The 27,999-nt window shown below is 35.2% G+C and overlaps 2 protein-coding genes across 2 annotated transcripts; one reads left to right on the top strand and one right to left on the bottom strand.

Annotated features, from left to right (window-relative positions):
* The first annotated feature begins 11,684 nt into the window (after positions 1 to 11,684).
* Positions 11,685 to 13,416, top strand: LOC105774083 (basic leucine zipper 9). The gene is made up of 5 exons (XM_012596424.2): positions 11,685 to 12,115; positions 12,212 to 12,470; positions 12,549 to 12,624; positions 12,709 to 12,834; positions 12,944 to 13,416. The coding sequence occupies exons 1-5, from the start codon at positions 11,875 to 11,877 to the stop codon at positions 13,226 to 13,228; spliced, it is 987 nt and encodes a 328-aa protein (XP_012451878.1). The 5' UTR covers positions 11,685 to 11,874; the 3' UTR covers positions 13,229 to 13,416.
* Positions 13,417 to 13,506: 90 nt separating this feature from the next.
* Positions 13,507 to 14,312, bottom strand: LOC105774084 (calmodulin-like protein 2). Its single transcript, XM_012596425.2, has one exon. The coding sequence runs from the start codon at positions 14,134 to 14,136 to the stop codon at positions 13,531 to 13,533; it is 606 nt and encodes a 201-aa protein (XP_012451879.1). The 5' UTR covers positions 14,137 to 14,312; the 3' UTR covers positions 13,507 to 13,530.
* Between the last annotated feature and the right edge of the window lie 13,687 nt (positions 14,313 to 27,999).

The following is a 27,999-nucleotide window of genomic DNA, read 5'->3' as shown; positions in this document are numbered from 1 at the left end:
GACTTTGTGGAAATTTCATTTCAATGGAATGAAGGACCATCTAAAAATAATGCTTTAAATCTCTTTTTATGTATCTTACTCTCTTTTTGTAAATAAGATATGTTGTGACTCGAAGCTTTTTCTCGGTGGCCCTTCATTTTTAAAAATACTTGGGATTCGAAGAAGTGATATCACAATATCCATCACAGGATATCATGACATCACTGGCAGACTAGTGAATGGCGTATTTAAAATTTTTCAAGTATCACGATAACCACTCTTGGGTATTGCAATACCTAAGTCAGGTCATAGCAAAAATGGATCCTATCTTTGTGAAAAGCCCTAAATCCCTTAGTTTTATGCCTTAGCTATATACCACCCTTTCCTCTTAACCTTTTTATCTCCAAGAGTTCTCATAAATCTCTTCCAAATTCCTTCTAGGCTTTAACCCCTCTTTTATGATTTTCTTCTTACTCTAACTTTTTACTGCAGATTTCTACTCTTGTGTAGCAAGGGAAAGAGTTTAGTATTCTTCACCACGATAAGAACATTGCCTACCATTATTATAGGTGTATCATTCTTGTTTTATTGCACTGTAAAGCTTCTATTATACTCTTTTTGTTCTACATTAATATTCTTGACTCCTTCATTATGCATCCTTGAAGGTTAAACTCAATGGAACTGCTTGATGCTTAAACTACGTCTATTAAACATAGTAACCAAAAATTTGTGTCGATGGAGGTAAAATATTTTTTCTATGAACTTCATGGACAACCGTTCATCCATGAATGCAGGTTTAACTTTGAGGCCTCTTTTAAATATGAGTTTTGGGACGTTGTGCAGTTCAATGGGAGGCAAGAATTTATGTCAGGGCAAAGAGGTTGAAGTCTCTCATTATATAATATCTAAGTATTATAAGGTTCATTTTTATGAAAATAATGAGATTGAACTACTCGAATTAAGAAATTTCGGTGGCATAGATTTAAACTCTATAATGCTTTACTTGACGGAAGGTTGATGAGAGTAGGAATGAGATATTTATATGAATCTACCCCTCTCGTTTAATTCGGTCCTACTCACTCTACTAGTCAAACTCTGGATACATTTTCTTCGCACAAAAATCAGCCCCGCACATAGTTCTAGAACTATTGATCCTTTCCAAGCCATTTTGTTGGCTTCTAGTTTGTAGAGAAAACACATTTGTGTAGTGACATGGATCTACAAATTTATGCTATGTTGTATGATCCGAGATGATGCTGGGGTTTTCTTTCCACATCTAGTCACAGGCTTATGCAAAGCTGCAAAAGTGCCTATGGAGTCGCTTCAATCATTTCATCGACCAGCTACACATGTGATAGGTGATTCAATTTATAAGAAAGTCAAGGCAATCCAGTAGGAGCAACGTGACAAATCGGCACAAAGACATAAGAAATGGAAAGAGTGGATGACATTGTACCCAATAAAATCACAAGTAGAAAACATGCTGGAAGGCATTGAAAAATGGCTTGACGAGCTGGTGGATTCAAGATGTTACAACTCCTAAATGATCAAAGTTATGAAGCATTATGTGGAAAGATGTGCGAGTAAACATGGAGGAGAAAAGCTATCTTGGCCAATGAAACCAAACAATTCTCATGTTCAAGAAAGGTGTGGAATGGAAGACCAGAAGAATATGAGGAAAGAAAAGAACAAACAAAATAGGGAACAAAACACCCAATAAAATTTAGAATGCAACAAGCGCAATGTTCGTATCTGTGCAACCGACGAGAGGAGGGATCATTTTAAAAGGATCTAAAGAAAGACTAAGCCGGCGTTTCAAATTCTCAAGCACAAAGGAAAAGGGAAGTACCTTGTGGATCTAGAATTGATCTCTGATGACTCGAATTAGTTACGTGTGTTCAGATTACATTTTATTTTTATTTATTTATGTTGCATGTAAACTATAAACTACTTTTGGATTTGTTTTGAATGTTTTATTTTTCCATTATTAGTATTTGTTTTTGTTTGTGTGTTTGTTATATGTGCAGTGAATTATCCTAAAAGGCTACACTACATTCGTGAGCTTCAACGAGGAGGTCGACCCCTGAGTTAGTCTAACATTCCATTTTAGGGAAGTTTGGTAACCTCCTATCTATTTTGGGGGGACACATTAGGGACAATGTGTAGTCTAAGTGTGAGGGTGCACATAGTTTTATGTGTTTTATTTTTCTTGCTTTTATGCTATTTTTTTATTTATCTTTAATTTTTGACCTTTTTCAAAAAAATTCCAAAAATATTTTTCATTTTTTGTTTTTTTTCTAATTGCATGGTGAGTGGACCATAATTAGGTAATAAGTCAGTAGTTGTACATATTGTATAAGTACATAGAATTGCCAAACTTTGAAATTTTGAATGATACTAGATAATGTACTATTCTTAATTGTAGACTAATTAGTTCAATTAGTTAATGTGTATAATAAACTAGAGGCAATAACCTAAATGAAAATGTAAAAAGTGTACCATAAAATGAATAAAGTATATGGATCCTTGTAGATAAATAATTTGAATTGTTAATTTTTTTTTTAAATAGATGTATGCTTGAAAGAATTGGTGTTAGGTGATTGATTTGGGAATGACCTTAGGCATTGTTTGAAATAACCTCGAGACCAAAAGCTTACCTATTATTATATACCCTTAGTTCCCATATCTTTGAGCCTTGAGTACTCTTTCTCTTGTAAGCCTTAATATCAAAGCCTTGAACCTAAACAAGTGTAGCATTCAATCCTTTTCGATTATGTTTTTTGAAATGCACTATGTAATGGATGACAAGCCATGGAAATTAAAGGTTAAGTAGAGACATCATGGTGGCTTTTTGTGAAAAAAAAATGAAGAGATTTCGCAAATTAGTACGTTAAAAAAAGAGTGGGTTGAACGAAAGAGTGCAAGATAAAGAAAAAGAGAGCTAAACCAAAATTAAGCTTGAAAATGAAAATCTTTCAATTGAAGATTACAAACTTTTATACCTACTAATCTCACGTAATACCTTCTAACATTTTGGGATAAATAGGTCGGCGATGGAAGGAGAAATAAGGAAGTGAGCATGCAAATTAATTAGAGGTGAATAGGGAACAATGTCATGTGCTTAACCATTTCTACTGCTTGAACCCATTTTAGTATCTATTGTTTGAATTTTGAACCATCCTAAGCCTCAAAACGTTACAAGCCTAGAAGACCTTTGCGACCTGAATAAGCCACCAACACAATAATTCATAAATAGCTTGCATTTGTTTGAACGAATATGGCCAATCCTTTTATAAATATTTATGAGCGATCCGCATAATTTATTTTGATGGATAAAATTTGTACATATGTTCAATTCCATTGCCTCTACATCTATTGACATTTTAACTTAGTGAACTAACTATGTTTGCATTAGGAATAAACAAGTTAGCTAAATATCACTCATAAGTTAAATGTGAGGTGGTACTTGTACGAGTTTAGTGTTTTACCACTATGTGACTTAATTATTTGATTCAGTCCAAGATTAATCTTTTCTTTTGCATGTTTGGTGTGTTTTCTTGAGGACAAGCAAAAATTTAAGTGTGGGGGAATTTGCTCTGTCGTAATTTGATATGAAAAATTAGGATTTCCCAATATACTTAAGGAGCTTATTCTCAAGCAAAGTAATGTTTTTTTCATAGTTTTTTTTTGTAATTTTTGGATTTTTAAGTTAATAAGTGCAAATATCTCATTTTTACTCATTTTTGTGACCCAATTTGGCCAATAGTGCCATTGGGGGCCCTAACGTGTAGGGACGTGTTGGAGGTTGAAAACAAGAGAAAACAGCACCAAAGGAAAGAGTATCGCCATAGCCAAACTTTGGAATCGCAATACCTCTAATAGACTTGAATATTGGAGACCACCCTTCTGTGGTATCGCAATATCCACTTTGGGTATTATGTTATCCACCCTCAAAGAATACCCCCAAGTTCAAAACTAACCCGGTTATCACGATATCTTATTCTTGGGTATCGCAATATCAATATCTTGAGGGGACAAATTGGAAAAAAAAGGGTAGCCTTTTTCATTCCGACGCACCAATCATACAAGGCCTGTGTAAGGGAAATTTTGGCAACAAAATTTCATTAGCCACCGGCCTAAAATAGCCAACTTGGCTGAGGAGAGAGGAGACACACATTAGTTTAGTTTTTAGCTTTATTTTCTCTAAGTTTTCTCTTAGATTTCTCTTATTCTTTTTTTAAGGTTTCTTATTTTCATTTCCTTACCTGTAGATTTTACATTTCCTAGCAATATTTTTTCTTGTTTTATTTGTTCTTCGTGGTAGTTAAGTTAGTTGTCATTGTAGCTTAGGTTTATTTTCACTTTTAGTCCCTGTACCTTGGTCGAAAGACATCTTCAGAATTAGTTTAATGTATTTCAATTTCTTTTACTTTAAACCCTTTACAGTTTGCTCCTTTTATGTTTATAGCTTTAGATTTTCTTCGTGAATGCTTTTAGTTTCATCTTCTTTAAGTTTTCTTGCATAAAAATCTCAACTCTTATATTTTTCTTAAACTTTAATTTCATGGATGCCTTACTTTTTATTTCCATAGTTGTTAGTTATATTCTCAGCCTGAGTAGCTAAACCTCTAAGGGGGTTGGTTCATGGCTATGTACTGAGTTGATTTTTGCATAAAAGATCAAATCGTAAAAAATTAGATTAATTTGAATAAACCTAAAAATTTATGGGTGATGACCCTAAGGGAACATCTAGGCAAGTGAGACCAAAAGGTAATCTTGTTGCGCACCAATTCGTTTGTCTTAGATTACCCAGTGAGATCAAGAGATAAACCTAATTTATCTAATTTGGTAAAATTGAGATCAAGAGATAAAATTAAGAAACTTTAGTAATTTAAGCGATTGATGTCCCCCATTCAAAAATTGGTAACCCACATTGAAGTCAATTGACCATCGTTCGTCATTTCTTAGTTAATTTCGTAGTTTTGCAATTTTTTTACAATTTAGTCCCTAGAGTAGCGTATTTAATTTCTTTGTAATATTTTCTTATTGTGATTTGTCGTATTATAAAATCGTACCAATAGCCACTTAGAATCTAGAGTGTATGCTTATTATTACTCAATCACCATCTCCTTTCAGTTCAACCCCTTGGAATACTTCGTGTTTCATCAGAACTATAAATATTACAACTGACATTATCTGCTTGCAGTTAAGGCCCGCATTTCAAAATCATTGTTTTAATTCGCATGCGCGCAGCTAGTCAGAAGGCATCTAGGACAACATGGTTACATTCAACCCCTAATAACTTATTTATAGAGGTGTTGGCAGCCCAAATTAGGTCTTCAACATGTCCTAGGTCTTTGTATAAGTTTGATTGCACAAACGTAAATAACCTCACTGAACTTAGGCAGCACATCAACGTGTGTCATGCCACACCCCTTACATGGTGCGACATGACACCAAAGATATGCCTTGTGTTGTTCGTTTGGTGCTTTGACGTCCCGTGAAGCTTGTGTAGCACTTGACCTTTGCTTCCACATCAATTGAGCCTTTATTTGTCCATCCTACACACTCAATTAAACCAACTAGCACAACTTAAGGCCCGTGTCGACCTATTGGGTTACAACACCTACAAGATGTATTAAAAACACTTATTTTTATTAATTTTTAATCCCAATGCCTAAATACTAAAACCAAATTATAAAATCCTAATTTTCTTAAAGAACAAGCTCCTCAAATGTGGAATTGACCCGAATTAACTACTATATTTGATAGCAGGTCACCACGGCTTAAACACACGGGCATGTTATGGATCGTGTGAATATTAGAGTAACTTTTTAAAACTTTCTTGTAACTCACACTGGCTTAGAGATATACACGACTGAGTGAAACAGCCATGTGATCCAACACGGCCTATATACACAGTCGTGTGACGGTTAAGAAGGGGTATGCTAAGAGCCACATGGCCTCAAAGACATACACAGTTCATTGACACAACCGTGTGACCCGACACAAGCTAAATACACAACCATACCTACCTTTTCTCTTTGAAACCCTAAATTTTTTTCCCCGATCTCTTTTCTTCCTCCCCCTTCTTCCTTTCCTTCCCTTTCGTTCTCTCACGCAAGCCTTCTTCCATGAACCACAGTTTCTTTCCAGTCCTCTGGCCCATCTTTTCTCTCCTCGCAACCATTCGTCCCCTTGGTCACTATTCGCCACTCACTTGGCTAGTTCCTCCATTTTTCTTCCCTTTTCTCATCTTTCCCTTCTCCTTTCCCTCTTAAAATCAGTGTCGTTTCCCCTCCACATCTTTTCCCCAACCTTTTTCCCTTCTCCTGTTTCTTCTTCTTCTCCTTCCAAACCCTACCGCTTCTGTCCCACATGCCACCATCTCTCCGTTCTACCTAGTCCTATGTCCTTGTCGTCGACTGTTTCTACATGTCGTTGTTCGTAGACTCCACAATTAAACCCCGGACCATCGTTTGTTCTTTGCTATTATCCTCTATCTTTTATTTTATTTTATTTTATTTACCTTTTTTATGCCTACTTTTAGTTAATTGCTTTACATTTTATGCTCTGCTGAAATTGATTTATCCCCTATTTGGTGCTTTAGTTTGATTTCATGTCTTTCCTAGTCTAGTTTAACCTGATGGCGATGTTATTTTGACTTTATGTCTATTAGTTCCTTGTGTCAAATATATATTGTCTATTGTAATACATGACTTTTGACATTGATTCTGCTTCATGTTGATGTTGATATTCCCCAATTAGTGTTTCACTTCCCTTCTGATATCTGGTTGTCATTTGTTATTTCAAGTACATCATGACGAATACAAAAGGTAAGACTAAGGTCCCTGTCCCCTCCTATAAAAAGCAAAAACCAATAGGTGCATCTTCACCTTCGGCTTAGACCACGATCACCAGACACCTGTTTGTCCAATTTAGTCCAGGTCCACTTGAGGACCAATACTAGCACCTGAAGAAGTGACCTTTACGAGTGGGTCGGTGCATTGATTGGGATGCTCTACAGGCAGTCGGTTTGTTTGCCCGAGTCCGTGTATTGATCAACATAGCACCATGGGACCAGTTCTTTACCATAATAGAGCCCACCGACGTAGAACTCACATTGGAGTTCTTCTCTACTTTCTTTTTAAAGACGGTTATATCATGGTGGGATGAGTCTAGCACCATTTCAATTTGACTAAAGGATATGACATGTTACTTTAGTGTCCTAGGTTTTGGAGCTGCACTCAGATTATATTCCGATGATTTTATGGGCACTCTCAAGTTTTTGACATTATCCAAGCAAGTCTATTGACCGGCTCCCCTCTGTTGGTCTGACATTGCTGAAACTCAACTGCCATATAACTCGAGCCAGTCGAAGGCCACATGCTTACCCCCTATTTTACGTGTCTCCATACCATTTTGGTACACACAGTGATATGATGAAAAGAAAGCACGAGGGTCATGAGTACTTTAGATGCATATTTTTTATGGAGTATAAAGGAGCGCCACTCGATTGATGTGGCGTATTTTGTGGCTCAGTGTTGTCGCCACCAATCGGATTGGCATAAGAAGGGACCAATCTATATCTGGTGAGGTATTTTGGACTTCTCAACACTTCGGAGCAAACCTCCTCTTTTAGCCTGGTTGGATAGATGGCCCTTTAGAGGTTGATAATTATGAATCACATGCGGATGATTCGTTGTCATCCCGGAGCTAGGACGAGTCTAGCAGTAAACAGAGTAGATCAAACGCTTACAACAGCAGCACGATCGTATGGAGGCTTATTTACTATAGTTGTACTAACACTTTCATCTCTTGTCACCAGTTCACACAACTGACCAAAAGCCTCTCGATCCTGATATTCCTTGTGATGTCGATTTGTGATTTTACCTAGTTTTATTTTGTTTTTGTTTTTGTTTTTGTTTTTGTTTTTGTTTTTCTTTTTACTTTTATTTTTATTGTTATTTTTTCTTCTTCTTTTCAAGAATGTTATGTTTTTTATACACTTTATTGTTATTGTTATTTAACTATTTTTTGTTTGTTCAGCTACCTCTTTATCTTATTTCATTTTTCTCTATTTTCTTATTAGTGTGCACAGAAACATGCAATTAATTTAGGATCTCCTACATTTTTGGATTTCACTATCTTGACTCATTCATCCAAAATCAAGGCAGTTTCAATTCTCTTCCTCCCTTTATTATGATATTTTACTTATTGTGACTATCTTTGCTTGTACATTGAGGGCAATGTATATCTTAAGTGTAGGGAGAAATTTATATGTTTATGCAACACAGTCCTTAAATTGTTATTCATGTTTAAGTAATATCCTCAAACCTTACATTAGAGTTAATTTTTCTAAATCTAAAGTTTTTATTGATTCTATTTGGGATTAATTTGTGGATTTTTATGCATTGTTTTATTTATATTTTAAGGCAAGAGAGAGCCAAGCATGATAAGTCATTTTCAAAAAACTATTATTTTAGGTTGTCTCCCCGAACTAAAGCATTATCTTGAATTTTAAGTTTACAAGCTTGACACCAAAACCTTTTTTTGTGACCTTTTGAGCCTATAGATCATCTATTCTTTCATGTTCATTTTTTTTTAGTTGTGAGTATGTCAACTAGATTTGTTATTCTAGAACTTGTTTTGGTTATACATGTCGAGATCACATTATTGATTTGATATACTAAAATGATAGAGGCATTTAGGATTTAACCCGATTAACCTTTAAATAGCTTACTCGTTGTATTACCTCCTAGTAAACCCCGTTGATCCTAATTCATTTTTGTTTACTTATCACTCGTTCATGTTAACCCAAAAACCACATTAATTTTGTAAATCACCATTTTAATTGATTCCTTTTTTTGTTGAGATTCGATTTGGTTAGTTTCCTAACTATGTCTTATCATTTTGTATTGTTGAATTTCTCTTTGTTCTAAAAAAACCAAAATAAAAGAAAAAAATTAGCGATCTTGATCAATTGAGAAATCAGTATTTAGGTTATAAAACTTACTATCTTATTTGAGCTTGAATCGTTACTCTCATCTTTTGTACAAAAGCTCACATCCACTATTTATTTCTCACTGATATTGAATTCTTGTAATTCACCAATTGATTCTTTTGGTTTGGTAACCTATCAATTCGAATCTCGATTGTAATCACCTCTTATGACCTTTTTCGTACCTTTAACCTAAGCCCTGTTACAACCTCGTAAAGACTTCTTGATTGGTTGTCATCTTGTATCTATAGTGGTGGAGATTTAATTTTCAAGCAAACCTATGGTAATAGCATTTCTTGTTTGATTATTGAGTGCACATTACTTGAACCTTAAACACCTTGAGTGCTTTGAGTGAATTTTAGTGAATGTGTTAATTCTTGTTTAGTTTGAATTTCAAGTAATTATTGAGATAGGGGAGACGTCTATGTTTGCATGCCTTAGAAAAGATTTCTTCTTGGATTGTTTGTATTCTTTAGTGTCATATTAGTTTAAATTTCCAATGCATAATTATCTATAGATTATCCTAGGACATTGTCAGGTAAAACAATAAATAAAGGGAAGTTAACATGAATGTGGGTTGAGAATTTTTTTTAAGGACAAGCAAGCGCTTAAGTGTGGGAATATTTGATAAGTGCTAAAAGTAACATGTTTTAATCTCATTCTTAATGCGTTTGGGTGATTATTCGATGTTAATTGTCAGTTTCATACTCTCAATCCTTTAAAATTCATGTTTTAATGCTTAATAGAGAACTTGGAAGGAAAAGGAGCAAAAATCGGAATGTCGAAGCAAGCTGAATGAGCCACACAAGCTACACCTTTTCATACGACTGTGTGAACCACATGGGTGTGTTGTAGGTTGTGTCGATTTCATGAGATTGTGTATTGAATAGCGAAAAATCATAATTTTTAGGTTTCTCAAGCATTTTAAGATGTATATATGACAAAAATAAGAAGATAGGAGGGAGCCGTCAAAGAGCACTAAAGAAAACGACTCGAAACACACCATTGAAGCCGACTATAAAGCAAATTTCCATCAATATTGAAGATTCCCAATTGATTTCTTAGGGAGTTATCAAGAGTTTCTTTTATTCTTTCGATTATATTGTATCTTTGATTTTTCTCTTTTCAAGCATGAACTAATTTTCTAAATACCAAAGGGAGATGAACCCTATGATGAATTCTGTCGTTTGATTTCTATTTTACAAACTAAATACTTAGTTTTTTTGTTCTCAATTATGTGTGTTTAATTGTTGGTTTGATATTCCTAGAGTATTAATCCATGTTCAATGTGCTTAAATCAGTGGTTGAATAAACCCTGTTTAAGATTAGATCATGCATAATTGGGTGGAGTTGCATGCAATCCTAGAAATAAGACGACATAAATCTACTCGATTAGAGTCAAATCTAATAGGGGAATCCATAGCACGAGTTAATGCAATAATAGGAATTTTAATTAGAAAGAAATTTGAATTAATCAACCTAGAGTCAGTTGCTCTTTTGCTCGAAAGAGATATTAGCATAATTTAGGGGTTTCTATGAATTAAGGTGCTAAGTAAAGAAATTACGTAATTTAGATTGATAATGACGAATGAAATCTAGGCAGATTCTTACCTAGGTATTGTTTCGTTTATTGGTTGTTATTCGATTACTTTCGTGTTTTGTTTTTTGCCGCGTTCATCAGCCAATTGAATTAGTTAATTTTAGTTTTAATCAATTAGTTGAATTATTCGGTTAAATAATAGAAAAACATTAATTACTAGTACTTGTAGTTCTCGTAGGAACGGTATCTTTACTTATCATAACTATACTATTAATTGATAGGTGCACTTGCCTTAGTCAAATTTTTAGTTAGTTTTATGACCATCACACATCTTTTAAGTAAACATAATTATTCAATTAATATCTCTTACATAGATATAACTATTAAAGTAAGAGATACAACTATTCAAGTAATATCTCTTAAATAAACATAATTATTCAAGTAATAATTATTTATTAAAAATTGAGTGATATAACTCTTGATATTTAAGAGACAAATTATTATTATGAATAAGCATAATTCTTTATCAAGAATCAAAAGTTATAACTTTTATTATTTACATCTTTTCATTTATAGTTATTAGAATAATATAAATATTTGAAAAATGTTACCATTTAATTGTATCTATTTGAATCCAAGTAATATGGAAACAAAACCAATAATTTTCCTAATTATTATTTCTAATTTTATATAGTATGAGTGCATTAAGGACACATCATTGAAAATGAAATAAAAAAATTAATTTAAAAATTCTTGATGATAAAGCATATTGTGGTTGATTAGCACTATGAAATATAAATCCTTATTAATAATCCAACAACAGTTGCCCCCGTCCTCATTCAGTGGCCTTTTCTCATTTAGGGGCAAGCTTTTCTTTATGGTTTTGTGATTTTAATAAAAAATTCCAAGTGTTAAATTAATCTCCAATATTACATAATAATTGATGAGGAAAATCTAGATTGGCCGGTATTAAAAGATACAGTAAAACGTTAGACACTTTAGAGATTCTCTTACCTTACGATGGAAGGAAAGCAACTTTTAGATGGTGGCATGGCAGTCATATGATCGTATGGTAGCAGTGCTTTCAACTTTCAATGTGGCAACAATTGCAGCAATTAAATTAGTTAGGTATTACATTAATAGCAGTCAAAAAGTAAAGTAAAAGCTTTAGGCTTCATCTTTAGCTTTAGCTTCTTGTTGTGTTCTGGGTTTGCTACTTTTTGTGAAAATGGATTTAGGACTAGGACTTTACTTTTGATGAGCTAAAGCACTACCTTTTCTTAATATTGTTTTTTAAGATGAGTGGTACGTTTAAATTCCCTTGTCTTAATAACTGATTGACGAGCTAAACACGATGAAGCGGAGCGCCTCGGAGTTGGCTCTTGAGGAGTTCAGCAGGAACACTATGAGTACCACCACCATCCCTGCACCCTCTGCCTTCCCTGATTTCGCTCTTCATCCGCCCATCGCCCATCTTTCTAATTCTTTCCACTTCACTGAATTTTCCGGAGATGCAGCTGAGCTTAGCCCTCAAACACATGTATTATTGTCACAGACGCTTACCTCACACCTTGATTCTCAATCATCCTTCTGCGGTACTCTCTTTTCTTTTCTTTTTTCTTACTTACGTATAGATACAAATTTTCAAATTTTAACTTAGGTTCTTGGATGTATGTACATATACAAATCAGGAAATGAGTCGTGGGGAAGTACAGTGTGTGAAGGGAATAACTCAAACTATAGGAGTAGGGAGAATGAAGTTAGAGGAGCTACAACTCTTTCCTCCGATCATGATCCGTCCGATGATGATGACGACGATGTAGAAGAAGAAGAAGATGATGATGATGATGAAGATGAAGAAGGAGGAGAAGGAGAAGGAGAAGTAGAAGAAGCAGATGCTGGTCAGTCTGAACAGAGCTTAGACCCCTCTCATTTGAAACGCCTCCGCAGGTATTTCTATTATATACCTATATGGTACTTGGTAAAATGAATGCGGAATCCCCAATACTGCAACTCTATTTCCTGCAGGAAGCTTTCTAATAGGGAGTCTGCCAGGCGATCAAGGAAAAGAAAGCAAGAGCAACTGGCAGAACTTGAATTCCAGGTCACTACTATATATAGTTACTATTTTTGTAAACCTTATAGAAGCACAATCCTTAATTATTTTTCTTAATATTTCTTTGAAAAGGCTGAACAATTAAGGGGAGAAAATGATTCCCTATTCAAGCAGCTTACTAATGCTCATCAACTAATTCGTGATGTTGGCACTAACAATCGAGTGCTCACCTCAAATGTGCAAGCCTTGAGGCACAAGGTACGGATTTTCTTTACTTTAGGTATTTATTGTGATGCATACTTGTAATTTTCCTTTCATAAGGCAAAGTCTGAAAGGGTAATATAATCATTACATCATGCATATATAGGTAAAGCTGGCTGAAGATATGCTAGCTGGAGGCTCCTTCACATGTGGTTTGAATCAACTTGTTCAGAGTCACTTGACTTCACAGCAACCGATTGCTACTAATAATCACAATCTTGGGCGGGTGGTAAATGTCTCCCCCACTATTACCGTTCAAGGAGATTCTTCTTCCTATGCTGGATTCACGGACATGGGGAACTCACCAAATCTTGGCCTGCCAACTCTTGATTTCACCAATTCCAATCAGAATAATATTGGAATTGGTGGTGATGCTATGAGCTGGCCTTAAGGATTAATTTATTTTTATATGTATCTACTGTGTCCCTGCTTGCTTTGTCGATTAGATTTAGATCCAGTTAATGTACTAGTAGTATTTAGATCCAGCTCTGCTGACTGCTGAAATTGCCTGTACCCAAATTGCTTTCATGCTGCACGTATTTCTTTTGGAACTAAATTACACTATTACATTATAATTAATAGTTGTGCATGCGAATAGTTATTAAGAAATCAAATTTTAAAGTGTAATTAGAAAATTTCGAGATTATGGTTAAAATAACTAGAGATAGATGGAGTAATTAAGAAGTGATTTAATTAATTAAGGCCAGCAGCAGCCTCCTTCATCATCAATTCAAACTCGGTAAAATCGACCTTTCCATCCAGGTTCAAGTCGACAACTTTGAGCATCTTCTCAATCTGAGCCATATCCCACCCATTGTCCAACCCCAAGCATTGCAGCACCCTCTTCAGCTCTACTGCGTCAATAAATCCGTTGCCATCCTCGTCAAATATTTTAAAGGCTTGCCGTAGCAGCTCATTCCTCTTGGACCCATCTTCTTCTTCTTCCATCAGTAGCACCTCCTCCACCGATACTTCCTCTTCCAACCCATCACCACCAGCACCAGCGGCCAGGTCAAAGCTAGCATCGAGTTGCTCATCCTCCCCGGTGTGATCAACCAGGCCAAGCTTCTCCACCACTTGACGGGCCTTCTTCTTGTTTATTCTGCCGTTGCTTTGGTCCATGCCGAACACAGCAGTGAGAGCCCGGAGCATCAACTCATGACCTGGTGCTTGTGAGTTGTGAGCCATGGGGTCAGTGGGATCAACGTGAGCTGCTGAAGTTGGTCGTATGTGTCCGCCTCCCAGCGCATGCAGGAACTCTCCCATTAATCGGGAACATACTCCTGTTATGCCACTCATCTCAACTGCTTCTTATTAGCAGTACAAAGCTAAATGCAGGAACTGATTCCTCAATAAATTAATAATTATGAGTAATGACGAGTGAATGGAAAGAGGAAATAGGAGAAGCTCTCTAAACTCTAATTGCTTCTCTTGTTTGTTGCACCAACACAGCAAAACCAACACAGCAACACCAACCTAGACTCTGGTTTGGGTTATTTATAGTATTAGCCCTAGGCATTATTATAATATGGATTAAAACCACACCTCCAGGAACCTTCACATACTAACCCTACTCTGCCATTGATATGAAATCTACACCACTCACTCAATCATTCATATTTAATACTACACAATTAAGTGGCAGGCTCAAATCTGATTAACGTTTAAATACCCATAAATAAGAAATATGGAAACTTGCCTATTTAAATTAAATACAATCAGGTTGTGATCAGGATGATGCATGCATTGAATTATTTGTAGAATATATATATTATATAATTGTGGTTAAGTGTTATGTCAGAGACAGACTGTTGGGAAAAACAACTCTGGTATCCAGCCTGTCCTGTCCGGACGATGTATCTGATTACTGTAATTATAAATATTACTATCCTTAATTGGTGAAATGTGTAAAGTTTTTTATTCCTACTAGCAGGGATGGATGCAAGTGGCGCGGGAGGGCGGTCGTCCCTTTATAATTTTCATATTTTTAAATTTTGTTTATAAATTATCATATATTTTAGATTTATTATAGTATAACATTAGTCCTTTTTGATAAAATTATATTTTATATAACTTATTTCCTTAAACCATAATATTATACTTTATATTAACAAAGTAATTTGTAGTTTTTAATTATATAACTTTAATAATAATAATAATTAAATATTAATGTATGATAGACCTTAAAAAACTAAACTTAGAGGCCCACATGGATTTTGAAGCCAAATTCCAAAATTAATTGATTTGGTCCATACCCATACATACTATGTTAGTGACTTTCTTGTATTTTGATTTGTATGTCTTGCTAAGGAATTATCTTCCTTTGGTAAGGTTTCGACACTGCCAAGATAAAAAGAAAGGAGTTTGATGTCGAGACTGAGAGCACAGAGTGAAAAATACAAATTATCTTCCTCTTGGCTCCTTACGCAAAAGACCTCTCAATTTGATAACCTCACAATTGAGCATCACTATCGTTTTGATATATTCATTATTGGTATCAATTCATTGCTAACATAAATGAATTTTCGCTTTAATGATGATGTAGTGCAGTTACTTGTTTTGAGCTTCACTTTGGATCCACACGATAATTACAAAGCTTTTCGGATGGAAGATATTTGCAAGCTTATGAATGATTTTTATCCAAACGATTTTACGAAGTAAGAAAAACTATACATGAAGTGTAACACCCCTAACACGTCTCCATCGCCGGATTAGGGTTATAGAGCATTACCATACAATCAAAAACATTTAACATCATAATATTTAAATAAATTAAACATATCATAATCTATTTAATCACATGCATTTTGTCCCTAAATCGAGCCCTTGAGGCCCTAAAAATAGCTTAGAAGTAATTTGAGACTAATTTGAAACAAAATGGAAAGTTTAGGAAAAAGTGGCAAAAAATTGAAAATAAGGGTCACACAGCCGTGTGAAATCACCCCAGGCCATGTAACTTTCGAACAAGTGACACACGGTCGTGTCCCAGCCTGTGTCCTCACCCGTGTAACCCACTGAGTTGCCCTACACGCCCGTGTGTCAGGCCGTGTGCTAGGCCGTGTAACTCTCTGAGTTGCCACACACGCTAGTGTACCACGCCATGTGCTAGGCCATGCAACTCACTGACTTGAACCCTAAGAAATTCTCATATGACACACGGTCATGTTGCCAAGCCGTGGTCTCACACGACCGTGTGACGGCCCTTGTCCCAGACCGTGTGAACCTAAAATTTACCTAAAATCAAACCATTTCATACCTAATTCATGCATAATTATTCAAACTATTTAAGCACACATTCAAGGGATTCAAACACCATTCAAACATGCATAAACATGACATTTCAAACATCCTAAATCACCTAACCAATATACAATTCAAAGGCACCACACCAAAACATTACATACCAAAACTAGTCAACATTTCCTTATTTCAAGCATTATAACCTAGTTTAATTACCTACCAAAACATATCACAAATGACCATTATCAAGCCATTACTAACATACCATAAGAACCTTATATACATGTACTTAAAAGTGACCAAAATGACATGGTTTGGTAAGGGACTATAGTTCAACAAATCAAACATAACTTCAAGGCTTAAAATTACCAAAACTTACATTAACACATTCATTAAATACCATTACAAAACAACCTATACATGCCATTATAAACCTAGGCCAATTTGCCCGGCCCGTGAATCAAATCAAAATATAAACCACATATAAAATTAATAACAGTCCAGAAATAGTCCATATACCTAGGCCCAAATGCTTAAATGCTAACCCACTAAGGCCCATTAAAATTTAAACCCAATTTGCCTAGACCCTAGCCCAATCACGAATACCCCTAGCCCAAAACCACAAACAGAAACCCTAGCTAGCCTATCGCGCCACACAGCCTCCAACGCCTTCGGTCTTCCTCTCTACGCGCGCCACGCCACCACCTTCGTACGGCCGTACCTGCGCAGCACACAAACAAACAACAGGAGAAATGCAGAGAAAAAAGAAATAACAAAAAAGAAAAAGAAAATAAGTTTGTATTATTTTTACATTTCTTTCAGGGGCTATAAAAAGCCTTTCAAAAAACCCTATAACGGGGGGGTGCAGAAGATTAAAAAAATATATTGTATTGAAAACTATTGAAAAAAGTAATAGAAAACAGTTTTTTTTCTTAAGGTGATTCTCCGACTTTGTTTTTTTTTTATTCGTTACCTTTTTATGTATGTATGTAAAACATAGAGAAAGGAGGGTATATTACCTTGACGTCGACGCCGTCGAAGCTCGCGTCCTCCTCTGGTACGATCGGAGTTGATGCAGAGAGCGGCGCTTGGGAAGGGAACGAAGCCCTTAGGTTTTTTTATCTTTGGGAACGAAGCCCTTAGGTTTTTTATCTTTTTTATCTTTTCCTTTTTTTATTCTGAACTAGTGAATAGAAAAGCAGATTTTCTGTCTTTTATAACGCCAGTAAAACGACGTCGTATTGTCCTGTGACCCGCGCGGTGACCCGACCCGGGGGAAGGATCCACGCGCTTTGGGTCTAATGGGATTATTGCGCAACGAGCCCCTCCGCATTTGCTTTCATTTTAATTCGATTTTTATCCGTTTTTAATTGTTACCTCATATTTAGTTCCAATTTCAATTAGATCCGTGATTAAACGGCATCGTTTCGACGATTAGGTTTAAGTGCCTGAATTTATGCGCTTAATTGCAACAATGGTCCCTTTAATGTTTAGCGTTTCTCATTTCAGTCGTTTATTTATTTGTTTCAAATTCGCCCCTAGGGTTTTGTTTTATTTCTAAATTAATCCATTGTTATTCTTTATTATCATTATTATTACCTGTCACTATTAATTATTTTTATTATTCATCAATTTACTTAATCGTTATATACATCTATTTTATTTTATTATATAGTATTATTTTGTGTTTTCCTATATTATTATTTAATTTTTGTAATATATTATTTCATAGATTTTATGTTTGACTAGTATAATTTGTACACATTTTATGATTTTTTTAAAACCATATATGTGTATATTTTTAACTTTAAAAAAGTTATACAATAATATTTCATAATTCTAATTCTATTTTATATGTGTATATACAATTTATACTAAATTTTTTACGTATGTATATAATATACCACTAATTTCAAATTGTAAATTTTACTTATTTTCTCTATATAAATATTTTATTATTATTTTACTTATTTCAACCTCTTTTACATATATTGTTATATAAATACGTATATTAAATATTTCATTTCATATATTCCTTATTTAATTTAAACATATACTAATTTTGTGATTTATTCATTTTATTTATTTATATTTCTTTCTTATAATTCTTTCTTTAGAATTCATTTAAACATTTTTATTCATTTTTATTACAAAATTATTTCAAATCTTCGTAAATTACCCTTTTTTTTAAATGTACAATTTTGTTTAAATACTTTGCTAAATTCAAATTTCTTTTCTCACTTGTTTTCTCTTTTAAATTAGTTACGTTGCACCTTCCTTTTAAATTAATAACTTTTGAATGTTGATGTTGATAGTGGCATAATGCATGATTGGAACTATTGTCATTGTATTTATTGATTTATCGCTCATCACTCATTGGTGTATATTTACTATCCAAATTTTGCATGGTTCATTGTTCATTTAATCAATGCGTTTTTTTTCGTATTTCAATAAAAGCATTAGAATCATCTTATTTCACAATTTGTCAAAATACACGCTATTCATGATTCTCGAGAGAATTGTGCCCTAACTTACTGGGCCTCAATTTCTCCGATGAATTTAGATAGCCGAGTATCTCTTTTGTAATAAAACCTATGATTTCCAAATAATCTCATTTTTGGGAATTCGATATGTGATGTCCTAATGCATTGGATATGACATATTATTTTCTCGAAACGAGGATTTTTCTAACGAATGAAAATAAATGTAATATTCGATATTTAGGATTTTGTGAGATCAAACCCTAACTTACTGTGTTTCGATTTTCTCATCTGACCTAAAGAATCGAATATCCTTCTCAAAATGTATAGGTTTTAAAAGTCAAACTTAATTTTGAGGATTTGAAACGTTGCACTCTAACTCACTGAGTGTGACAATTTATTTCCTTGAAGTAAGTGAGCCTTATTATTCAATTCATTTTATTCAAGATAAATGGATCGTATTTCAAAATCATTTCAAAGTTTCGACACTAAGACATTAAACAATCAATTCGATACCAATTTTGGGCGTTACGAGGGTGCTAACCCTTCCTCGTGCGTAACCGACTTCCGAACCTATTTTCTCAAAATTTGCAGGCCTAAAATTATTTTCAAGGTGATCTGATCACACCACAATAAAAGATCGGTGGCGACTCCCATTTCCACTTTCAAAATCGATTTCTATTTTTCAATTCAAAAAATGGTTTCGACAGCTTGGCGACTCCACTGGGGAAGATAGAGAGTCAAGCCGTAAAATTGATTGTTTTTTGTCTTATTATCGAAAATTGAAAATTTGATTTGAAAATTTACGATCCTCTCTTTGCACTTGTTTGTATGATTACTGTAAATTGAGTTTTATATCTTGGCATTCATATTGCATAAGGACTGTTTAGTCTTACCCTTCTAAGTAGGAGTGAGAAGCTACTCCTTCGTGAGGTTTTCACCTCCATGCAGGATAGTGGATCACTTTCGGAATACATCCGTAGCTATGTCTTCGTGAGATTTTCATCTCCGTGCAGCCATAGGGAAATGTATTCCCCTGAACCGAACTCGGTCTGTATGAGCCTATAATGGGTGAGGATCGAGGAATCTGTTGGTTCGGGTACCTCGACTTTAGAGCCAAACTGCATGTAGAAGACCTTAGGAACCCATCCTAGATAGAGCTACTCCAAACCCTTAGTGGTCACCTGATTAAGTACTTTTGTTTTCCTTGTTTACTTCTGTTTGGTACTAACCCCTCTTGTTGTGTTTTGATTGCATTGCATCTGCATCTTAGGAAAGAGATATTGATTTAAGATTGATTACTAACTTAGAAAGCTTGTCATGGAATACGGATTCCTTGATAAAGTGGAAAATAATACGACTAACCGAATATATTCCAAGAAACACAGGAATGGTGATGAAAGAGTTCGTGACTTCACTTTATGGCCCGAGGATTCAATATGATTGTCCAAGAGCCTTCGACGTTTCAATTCCCTTAAGGAGTCTGATGAGCATTACGAGGATAGGAAAACGATGGATCGCAACCAGGATCAAGGAGCAAGAAGGGACATTCATTGGAAACCAGCGAGATTAAACATACGGATGAAGAGAAAGATCGATGTTGTTTCTTGGAATATGAGGGTGAGGCCGTACATGTATCCGTTTTATGTAAAGAAATTTGTCTTCTAGAAAAGTTTTCTAAATGTACTTGAATCAGAATCAACGTCTCTTTAGGCATTCATTTCATGCATTTGCATTACATAACATCATATGCATTAAAATCCATTGAAAGAGTCTAATCGAGTAAATTTATTTCAGCTAACATGGAAAACCAACCAACCCAACACCCTCACGGTATCCAAGCAAAGACTAGAGAAATGGAACAAAGGTTAGAGAAATTAGAGCAAATGCAAATACAGATGCAAGAGCAGCTGACCAAATTTCAACAGGAAATGAGAGACCAGATGCTAGAGTTGCAGAGAACTATTATAAGCCAATTCAACCGATTGCTAGCTGGAAAGTCAAAAGAAGTGAAAGACCCGGTGGTTTACTTTGGGGTTGATAATGAGGATCTTGCCTATTCCTTAGATTGTACTCCGAAAAGTGTCCAGGTCCAGCCAGATGGGCGCCCATAAGGGGCACTCTCTACTATCGGATCCCAATATTATTAGACTGGTACATCGACACCAGTGAATTGCCTGACAGGCCCAGGATCCAATTTGAGGAACAATTTAGCTAATCTTGTTGCTCATCTAGCATAAATAAAGCAGATGAGGGTAGAGTACCTAGATACTATAAAGACCCCAGGGAAGAAGAGGAATACAAGGGATAATGCAGGCGGATATAACAAGGGCCACTCAAAACCAATCACAGTGGGCAGGCCAAAGACGGAAACCACCAGCCATCAGAACCCTTTAAAGCAAGAATCTAGAGTGAAACCAGGTACTGAAAAGCTCCAATTCACACCCATTCTGATGTCATATAAGGAGCTGTATCAAAGCTTGTTCGATGCGCATGTTGTTGCTCCTCATTAGTTGACCCCTTTACAACCTTCTTATCCCAAATGGTACGATATAAATGCATAATGTGACTATCATGCGGGAATTTCAGGGCACTCGGTAGAGAATTGCATTGCCTTCAAAAAGCTAGTTGAAAGACTCATCAATATAGGCGTTGTCAAATTTGATGATTCATCCAGTGCAGAAAATACGCTGCCCAATCATATTGATGACGAGGCGAATGTGGTGTACGAAGAGGTGTTGGGAAATGTTCACATCAACGATGTGTCTGAAGACACAAATGAAAAGGGACATTGTTAGATGTCCGCCCTTATAAATTTGGGAGCGTTCTAAGCAATTGGCTTGCGGAAGAAATCCCTGTAGTTTTTAGAGCTTATCTAGAGTAATGTTCAGAACATTTTGTTGTTTTTAGCCTAGAAATGATAGAAATTCCTTTGTGAAATAGGCTCATGTCTGAACGTTGTTATTTTAATGAAATACATCTTTGCAAATAATTCCAGATTCTTTCATTCTTTTGAATTTTCTTCCAAATTATTATTCATTCATTCATAATCATATGGTACAAATAATTATTCATGAATTTATACATTCTTTTGTATATTCTTTGGTACTTATTATGGGTCCCTAGATATCAATTACGTGAATGACGCTGCTACAAACTCAGATTTTCCTTTTGAGCGAGGCATGTGTTTAGAGGGATCTCATGACTTTGAAAATGACATAGATCGTAGCTTATCTCTGTACTTGTTGATGATGGTTGAATAAGAGGATAGACAGATCCTACCTCACAAGGAATCATTAGAAATTGTGAGCTTGGTGAATATTAGAATTGACCTGATTGCAAAGACAAAGCAAGACTTTGTTGAGTCACCTCTAAGGTTCAAAGATGTTTTTGTATGATCATGCCAGGATATGCCCGGGTTAACCGCTGATAATGAAATTTGCACAACAGCACGATGGCAGAAATTTACAATATGAATGATGCAATTCTTCATCGGGGCAATGCCTTTCTCGTTGGCTCAGCATAGCTTTGCCCATTTGAAGTCAAGTTTTCATCTCTTCAAGTTTTGTTGGATCTCATCCTGATGAAAGATGAAAATCAAAATTTTTCAGTCATAGTGTCACCCCAAAAGGCTCTATGAAGGAAGTCTAATATCAAAGAAGATTCTTCGAAAGGGATAACTAGGACTTGCCTAACCCTATGAGCTAAAAAAATCAAAATCAAAATAAAAAAAAGAAGAAAAAGAAAAATTAAAATCAATGTCAAAATGAAAATGAAAAAAGAGAGAAGAAAAAGGAAAAGGGAGAGAGTAAAAAAGAGGCCAGAGTGAAAACCCGCAAAGGGCGCTTTGTGACCAAATGTGGTTTTGAGTTGAAAACCCGAAAAGGGCGACTCAAAATTTGAGCAAAATGGGGCATGGACATCACCATTATCGAAGACTTCTAATGAGCATTGCTTCACTATTGAGATAATTAATTACTTCATTAAATGGATAGAGGCTACTGCATGCGTCAATGTCATCATATGCCGATATAGAATTCCAAAGAGGATGGTATTAGAAAATGCATTGAACTTGAATGACAGCACGATAGCTGAGGGCTGTAATCAATTCAAAATCAGACACCACGGTTTGTCACTGTATTGCAAGACAATGAATTGCAAAAAAAAAAGATGAAAATGAAAAATGAAAAAATGAAAAAGTAAAAATGGAGAGGCTAAAGGGAAAACCCGCAAAGGCCACCTTAGGCCAAAGGGGATTTGAGTTGAAAACCCGAAAAGGGCGGCTCAAATATTGATCAGAATGGGGCATGAAGCGATCAAAGCAACTCGAATCTTCTGGCATGTGGTAATCTTGTTATACCTAAATCAACAGGAAAGGGTAGACGACATCTTGGGGCATCGACAAAACACAGTAGATCTCCTAAACACATGTCAAACTCAAAATGGTCTTCAGAAAGTTTGTACAGAGAAGTTCAAGCTGCGATATCTGGGGCACCCAATTCTCATATTATTTGTTGTTCTTGGAATACCTTTATTCTTTTCCAAGATATACATTCCCAATCAATTTCTTTGTCATCCTTCTTTACTATTTTTGATAACTTGTTCTTTCGAGCTATGCTCAGAACCAACTTTATTCTTATCCATTGTTATGATCCTTTTTGCAAGCATGTTGCATTGGAATAATGATTAATGGACTAATAAAAATTTCACAAAGGAAGTTTTGCATATTACTTTGAAAATTTTCTAAATAATATAGGAGCCTAAAACAGGACTATTGTTTAGAACGCACTAGGTTTAAAGGTTAGAAATTTGAGAAAGAAGAGTCTAAATTTGGACATTCTCTTTGGATTTTATTGTCAAATGCATTGATTGAACAAAATGATAAGATGATGGGTTAATGACAAAGCTTAAATAAACAAGCAAGCGATGATCATCAGGCAAGAGGAAGAGGTTACCTCGGAGAAGAGAGCCTTCATCTGCGCATAAGTCTTTGGTACGACACCCTGAGAATGGTGTAAGAAACTAGAACGATTCAGATCCTATATCCTTGAATTTTGATAAGAGAGGATTGAGGAAAAGCCACCTATTTCTACCCTTGGATTGTAGTGGAAGAATGATGGCACAAATTGTGTGCCCTAATGGATTAAACTTTAAAGTTTACAGTGGGGGGCAACCTGCCTAAATGTTTTTCAGAAAAACCGGTCAAGCGAGAAGGCGTTGTAGCACGTCAGTGTTAAAGCCTTGATAAATTTCGAGTAATGACAACCTAAGCGGGATCATTCTCGAAAAAAATAAAACTCTGCATTCATGCAAACATTATTCACATGTCTAGTTAGGAGCATTTGATTCATTTTGATCATGCCATCTTAATCATTAGGCATAATTAGGTTCATTATACAGGTCGTGTTTCCCAGAGAACAGATCAGTGAATATAACAGATCTTGTCTCCCTGAGCAATAGCGGAGCGGATCGAAGATGGTGAATCTTATCTCCCTGAGATTACAGCGGAGCAGAATGAAGCCAGTAATCTTATTTCCTTGAGATTACAGTTGAACGGATCAAAGTAAAAGATCTTATCTCTCTGAAGTTACAGTAGAGTAGATCGCATCAGGTCTTATCTCCCTGAGATTACAGTGGAATAGACCGAAGAATTTCAGATCTTCTCTCCCTGAGATTACAGTGGAATAGACCAAAGAATTTCAGACCTTATCTCCCAGATAATGCAACGGAACAGATTAAAGCCACAACAGCGAATCTTGCTTCCCTGACATTGCAGTTAAAAAGATTGAAGCCACAACGGCGAGTCTTACTTCTCTGGCAATGCAATGGAGCAGATTAAAGCCACATCGGTGAATCTTGCTTCCCCGACATTACAGTTAAAAAGATTAAAGCTACAACAACGAATTTTACTTCTCAAGCGGTACAGTGGAACAGATTAAAGCCACATCGGTGAATCTTGCTTCCCCAACATTTCATTTAAAAAGATTAAAGCTATAACAGCGAATCTTACTCCCCAGGCGGTGCAGTGGATCAGATTAAAGCTACATCGGTGAATCTTGCTTCCCCGACATTGCATAAAAAGATTAAAGCCACAGCGACGAATCCTACTGCCCTGGCGATGCCGTGGAGCAGATTAAGGCCACATCGGTGAATATTGCTTCCCCGACATTGCAGTTAAAAAGATTAAAGCCACAGCAGCGAATCTTACTTCTCTTGCGATGCAGTGGAGCAGATTAAAGCCACATCAGTGAATCTCGCTTCCCCGGCATTGCAGTTAAAAAGACTAAAGCTATAATGGCAAATCTTATTCCCCAGGCGGTACAGTGGAATAGATTAAAGCCACATCGGTGAATCTTGCTTCCCCGACATTGCAGTTAAAAAGATTGAAGCCACAACAGCGAATCTTACTCCTCTGGCGATACAGTAGAGTAGATTAAAGCCACGATGGCGAACCTTGCTTCCCCGACATTGCAGTTAAAAAGATTAAAGCTACAACAGCAAATCTTACTTCTTAAACAGTGCAGTGGAACAGATTAACGCCACAACGGCGAATCTTGCTTCCCTGATATTGCAGTTAGAAAGATTAAAGCTACAACAGCGAATCTTACTTCCCAGACAGTGTAGTGGAACAGATTGAAGCCACAATGGCGAACCGTGCTTCCTCGACATCACAGTTAAACAGATTAAAGTTACGAGTTACAAATCCTATCTCCTCGACGTTGCGGTGGAGTGGATCGAAGCACCCATGCCAATACCTCTGAAGATGCAGTAGGATGGAATGAGGATATTTGAAGAAGAGAAACACTGAAGAAGTCGAGACTGGGCACAATTGGGCTTTTAGTCTTTGCTCTGTTCCCGTTACACGACAATGAGCAAAGAGTGGCAGTTGTTATAGGCCAATTTGCCAGGCCCCTGAATCAAATCAAAATATAAACCAAATAAAAAATTAATAACAGTCCAAAAATAATCCATATACCTAGGCCCAAATGCTTAAATGCTAACCCACTAAGGCCCATTAAAATTTAAACCCAATTTGCCTAGACCCTAGCCCAATCACGAATACCCATAGCCAAAAACCACAAACAGAAACCCTAGCTAGCCTCGAGCGCCGTACAGCCTCGAGCGCCTTCGGTCTTCCTCTCTACGTGCGCCACGCCACCACCATCGTACGGCCGTACCTGCGCAGCACACAAACAAACAACAGGAGAAATGCAGAGAAAAAAGAAATAACAAAAAAGAAAAAGAAAATAAGTTTGTATTATTTTTACATTTCTTTCGGGGGCTATAAAAAGCCTTTCAAAAAAACCTGTAACCGGGGAGGGGGTGCAGAAGATTAAAAAAAATATATTGTATTGAAAACGATTGAAAAAAGTAATAGAAAACAAATTTTTTTCTTAAGGTGATTCTCCGACTTTGTTTTTTATTTTTATTTTTATTTTTATTCGTTACCTTTTTATGTATATATGTAAAACATAGAGAAAGGAGGGTATATTACCTTGACGTCGGGGCCGTTGAAGCTCACGTCCTCCTCTGGTACGATCGGAGTTGATACAGAGAGCGACGCTTGGGAAGGGAACGAAACCATTAGGTTTTTTTATCTTTTTTTTCTTTTCCTTTTTTTATTTTCAAATAGTGAATAGATAAGAAGATTTTCTGTCTTTTATAACGCCAGTAAAACGACGTCGTATAGCCCTGTGACCCGCGCGGTGACCCGACCTGAGGGAAGGATTTGCGCGCTTTGGGTCTGATGGGATTATTGCGCAACGAGCCCCTCCGCATTTGCTTTCATTTTAATTCGATTTTTATCCGTTTTTAATTGTTACCTCATATTTAGTTCCAATTTCAATTAGATCCGTGATTAAACGGCATCGTTTCGACAATTGGGTTTAAGTGCCTGAATTTATGCGCTTAATTGCAACAATGGTCCCTTTAATGTTTAGCATTTCTCATTTCAGTCGTTTATTTATTTGTTTCAAATTCGCCCCTAGGGTTTTGTTTTATTTCTAAATTAATCCATTGTTATTCTTTATTATCATTATTATTACCTGTCACTATTAATTATTTTTATTATTCATCAATTTACTTAATCGTTATATACATCTATTTTCTTTTATTATATAGTATTATTTTGTGTTTTCCTATATTATTATTTAATTTTTGTAATATATTATTTCATAGATTTTATGTTTGACTAGTATAATTTGTACACATTTTATGATTTTTTAAAACCATATATGTGTATATTTTTAACTTTAAAAAATTTATACAATAATATTTCATAATTCTAATTCTATTTTATATGTGTATATACAATTTATACTAAATTTTTATGTATGTATATAATATACTACTAATTTCAAATTGTAAATTTTACTTATTTTCTCTATATAAATATTTTATTATTATTTTACTTATTTCAACCTCTTTTACATATATTGCTATATAAATACGTATATTAAATATTTCATTTCATATATTCCTTATTTAATTTAAAACATATACTAATTTTGTGATTTATTCATTTTATTTATTTATTTTATTTCCTTCTTATAATTCTTTCTTTAGAATTCATTTAAACATTTTATTCATTTTTATTACAAAATTATTTCAAATCTTCGTAAATTACCCTTTTTTAAAATGTACAATTTTGTTTAAATACTTTGCTAAATTCAAATTTCTTTTCTCACTTTTTTCTCTTTTAAATTAGTTACATTGCACCTTCCTTTTAAATTAATAACTTTTGAATGTTGATGTTGATAGTGGCATAATGCATGTTTGGAACTATTGTCATTGTATTTATTGATTTATCGCTCATCACTCATTGGTGTATATTTACTATCCAAATTTTGCATGGTTCATTGTTCATTTAATCAATGCATTTTTTTTCGTGTTTCAATAAAAGCATTAGAATCATCTTATTTCACAATTTGTCAAAATACACGCTATTCATGATTCTCGAGAGAATTGTGCCCTAACTTACTGGGCCTCAATTTCTCCGATGAATTTAGATAGCCGAGTATCTCTTTTGTAATAAAACCTATGATTTCCAAATAAGCTCATTTTTGGGAATTCGATATGTGGTGTCCTAATGCATTGGATATGACATATTGTTTTCTCGAAACGAGGATTTTTCTAACGAATGGAAATAAAGGCAATATTCGATATTTAGGATTTTGTGAGATCGAACCCTAACTTACTGGGTTTCGATTTTCTCATCTGACCTAAAGAATCGAATATCCTTCTCAAAATGTATAGGTTTTAAAAGTCAAACTTAATTTTGAGGATTTAAAACGTTGCACTCTAACTCACTGAGTGTGACAATTTATTTCCTTGAAGTAAGTGAGCCTTATTATCCAATTCATTTTATTCAAGATAAAAGGATCGTATTTCAAAATCTTTTCAAAGTTTCGACACTAAGACATTAAACAATCAATTCGATACC

The sequence above is a fragment of the Gossypium raimondii genome, chromosome 6 (assembly GCF_025698545.1).
Source record: "Gossypium raimondii isolate GPD5lz chromosome 6, ASM2569854v1, whole genome shotgun sequence".
Lineage (NCBI taxonomy): Eukaryota > Viridiplantae > Streptophyta > Magnoliopsida > Malvales > Malvaceae > Gossypium > Gossypium raimondii.
This window is presented reverse-complemented; position numbering and strand designations above follow the sequence as displayed.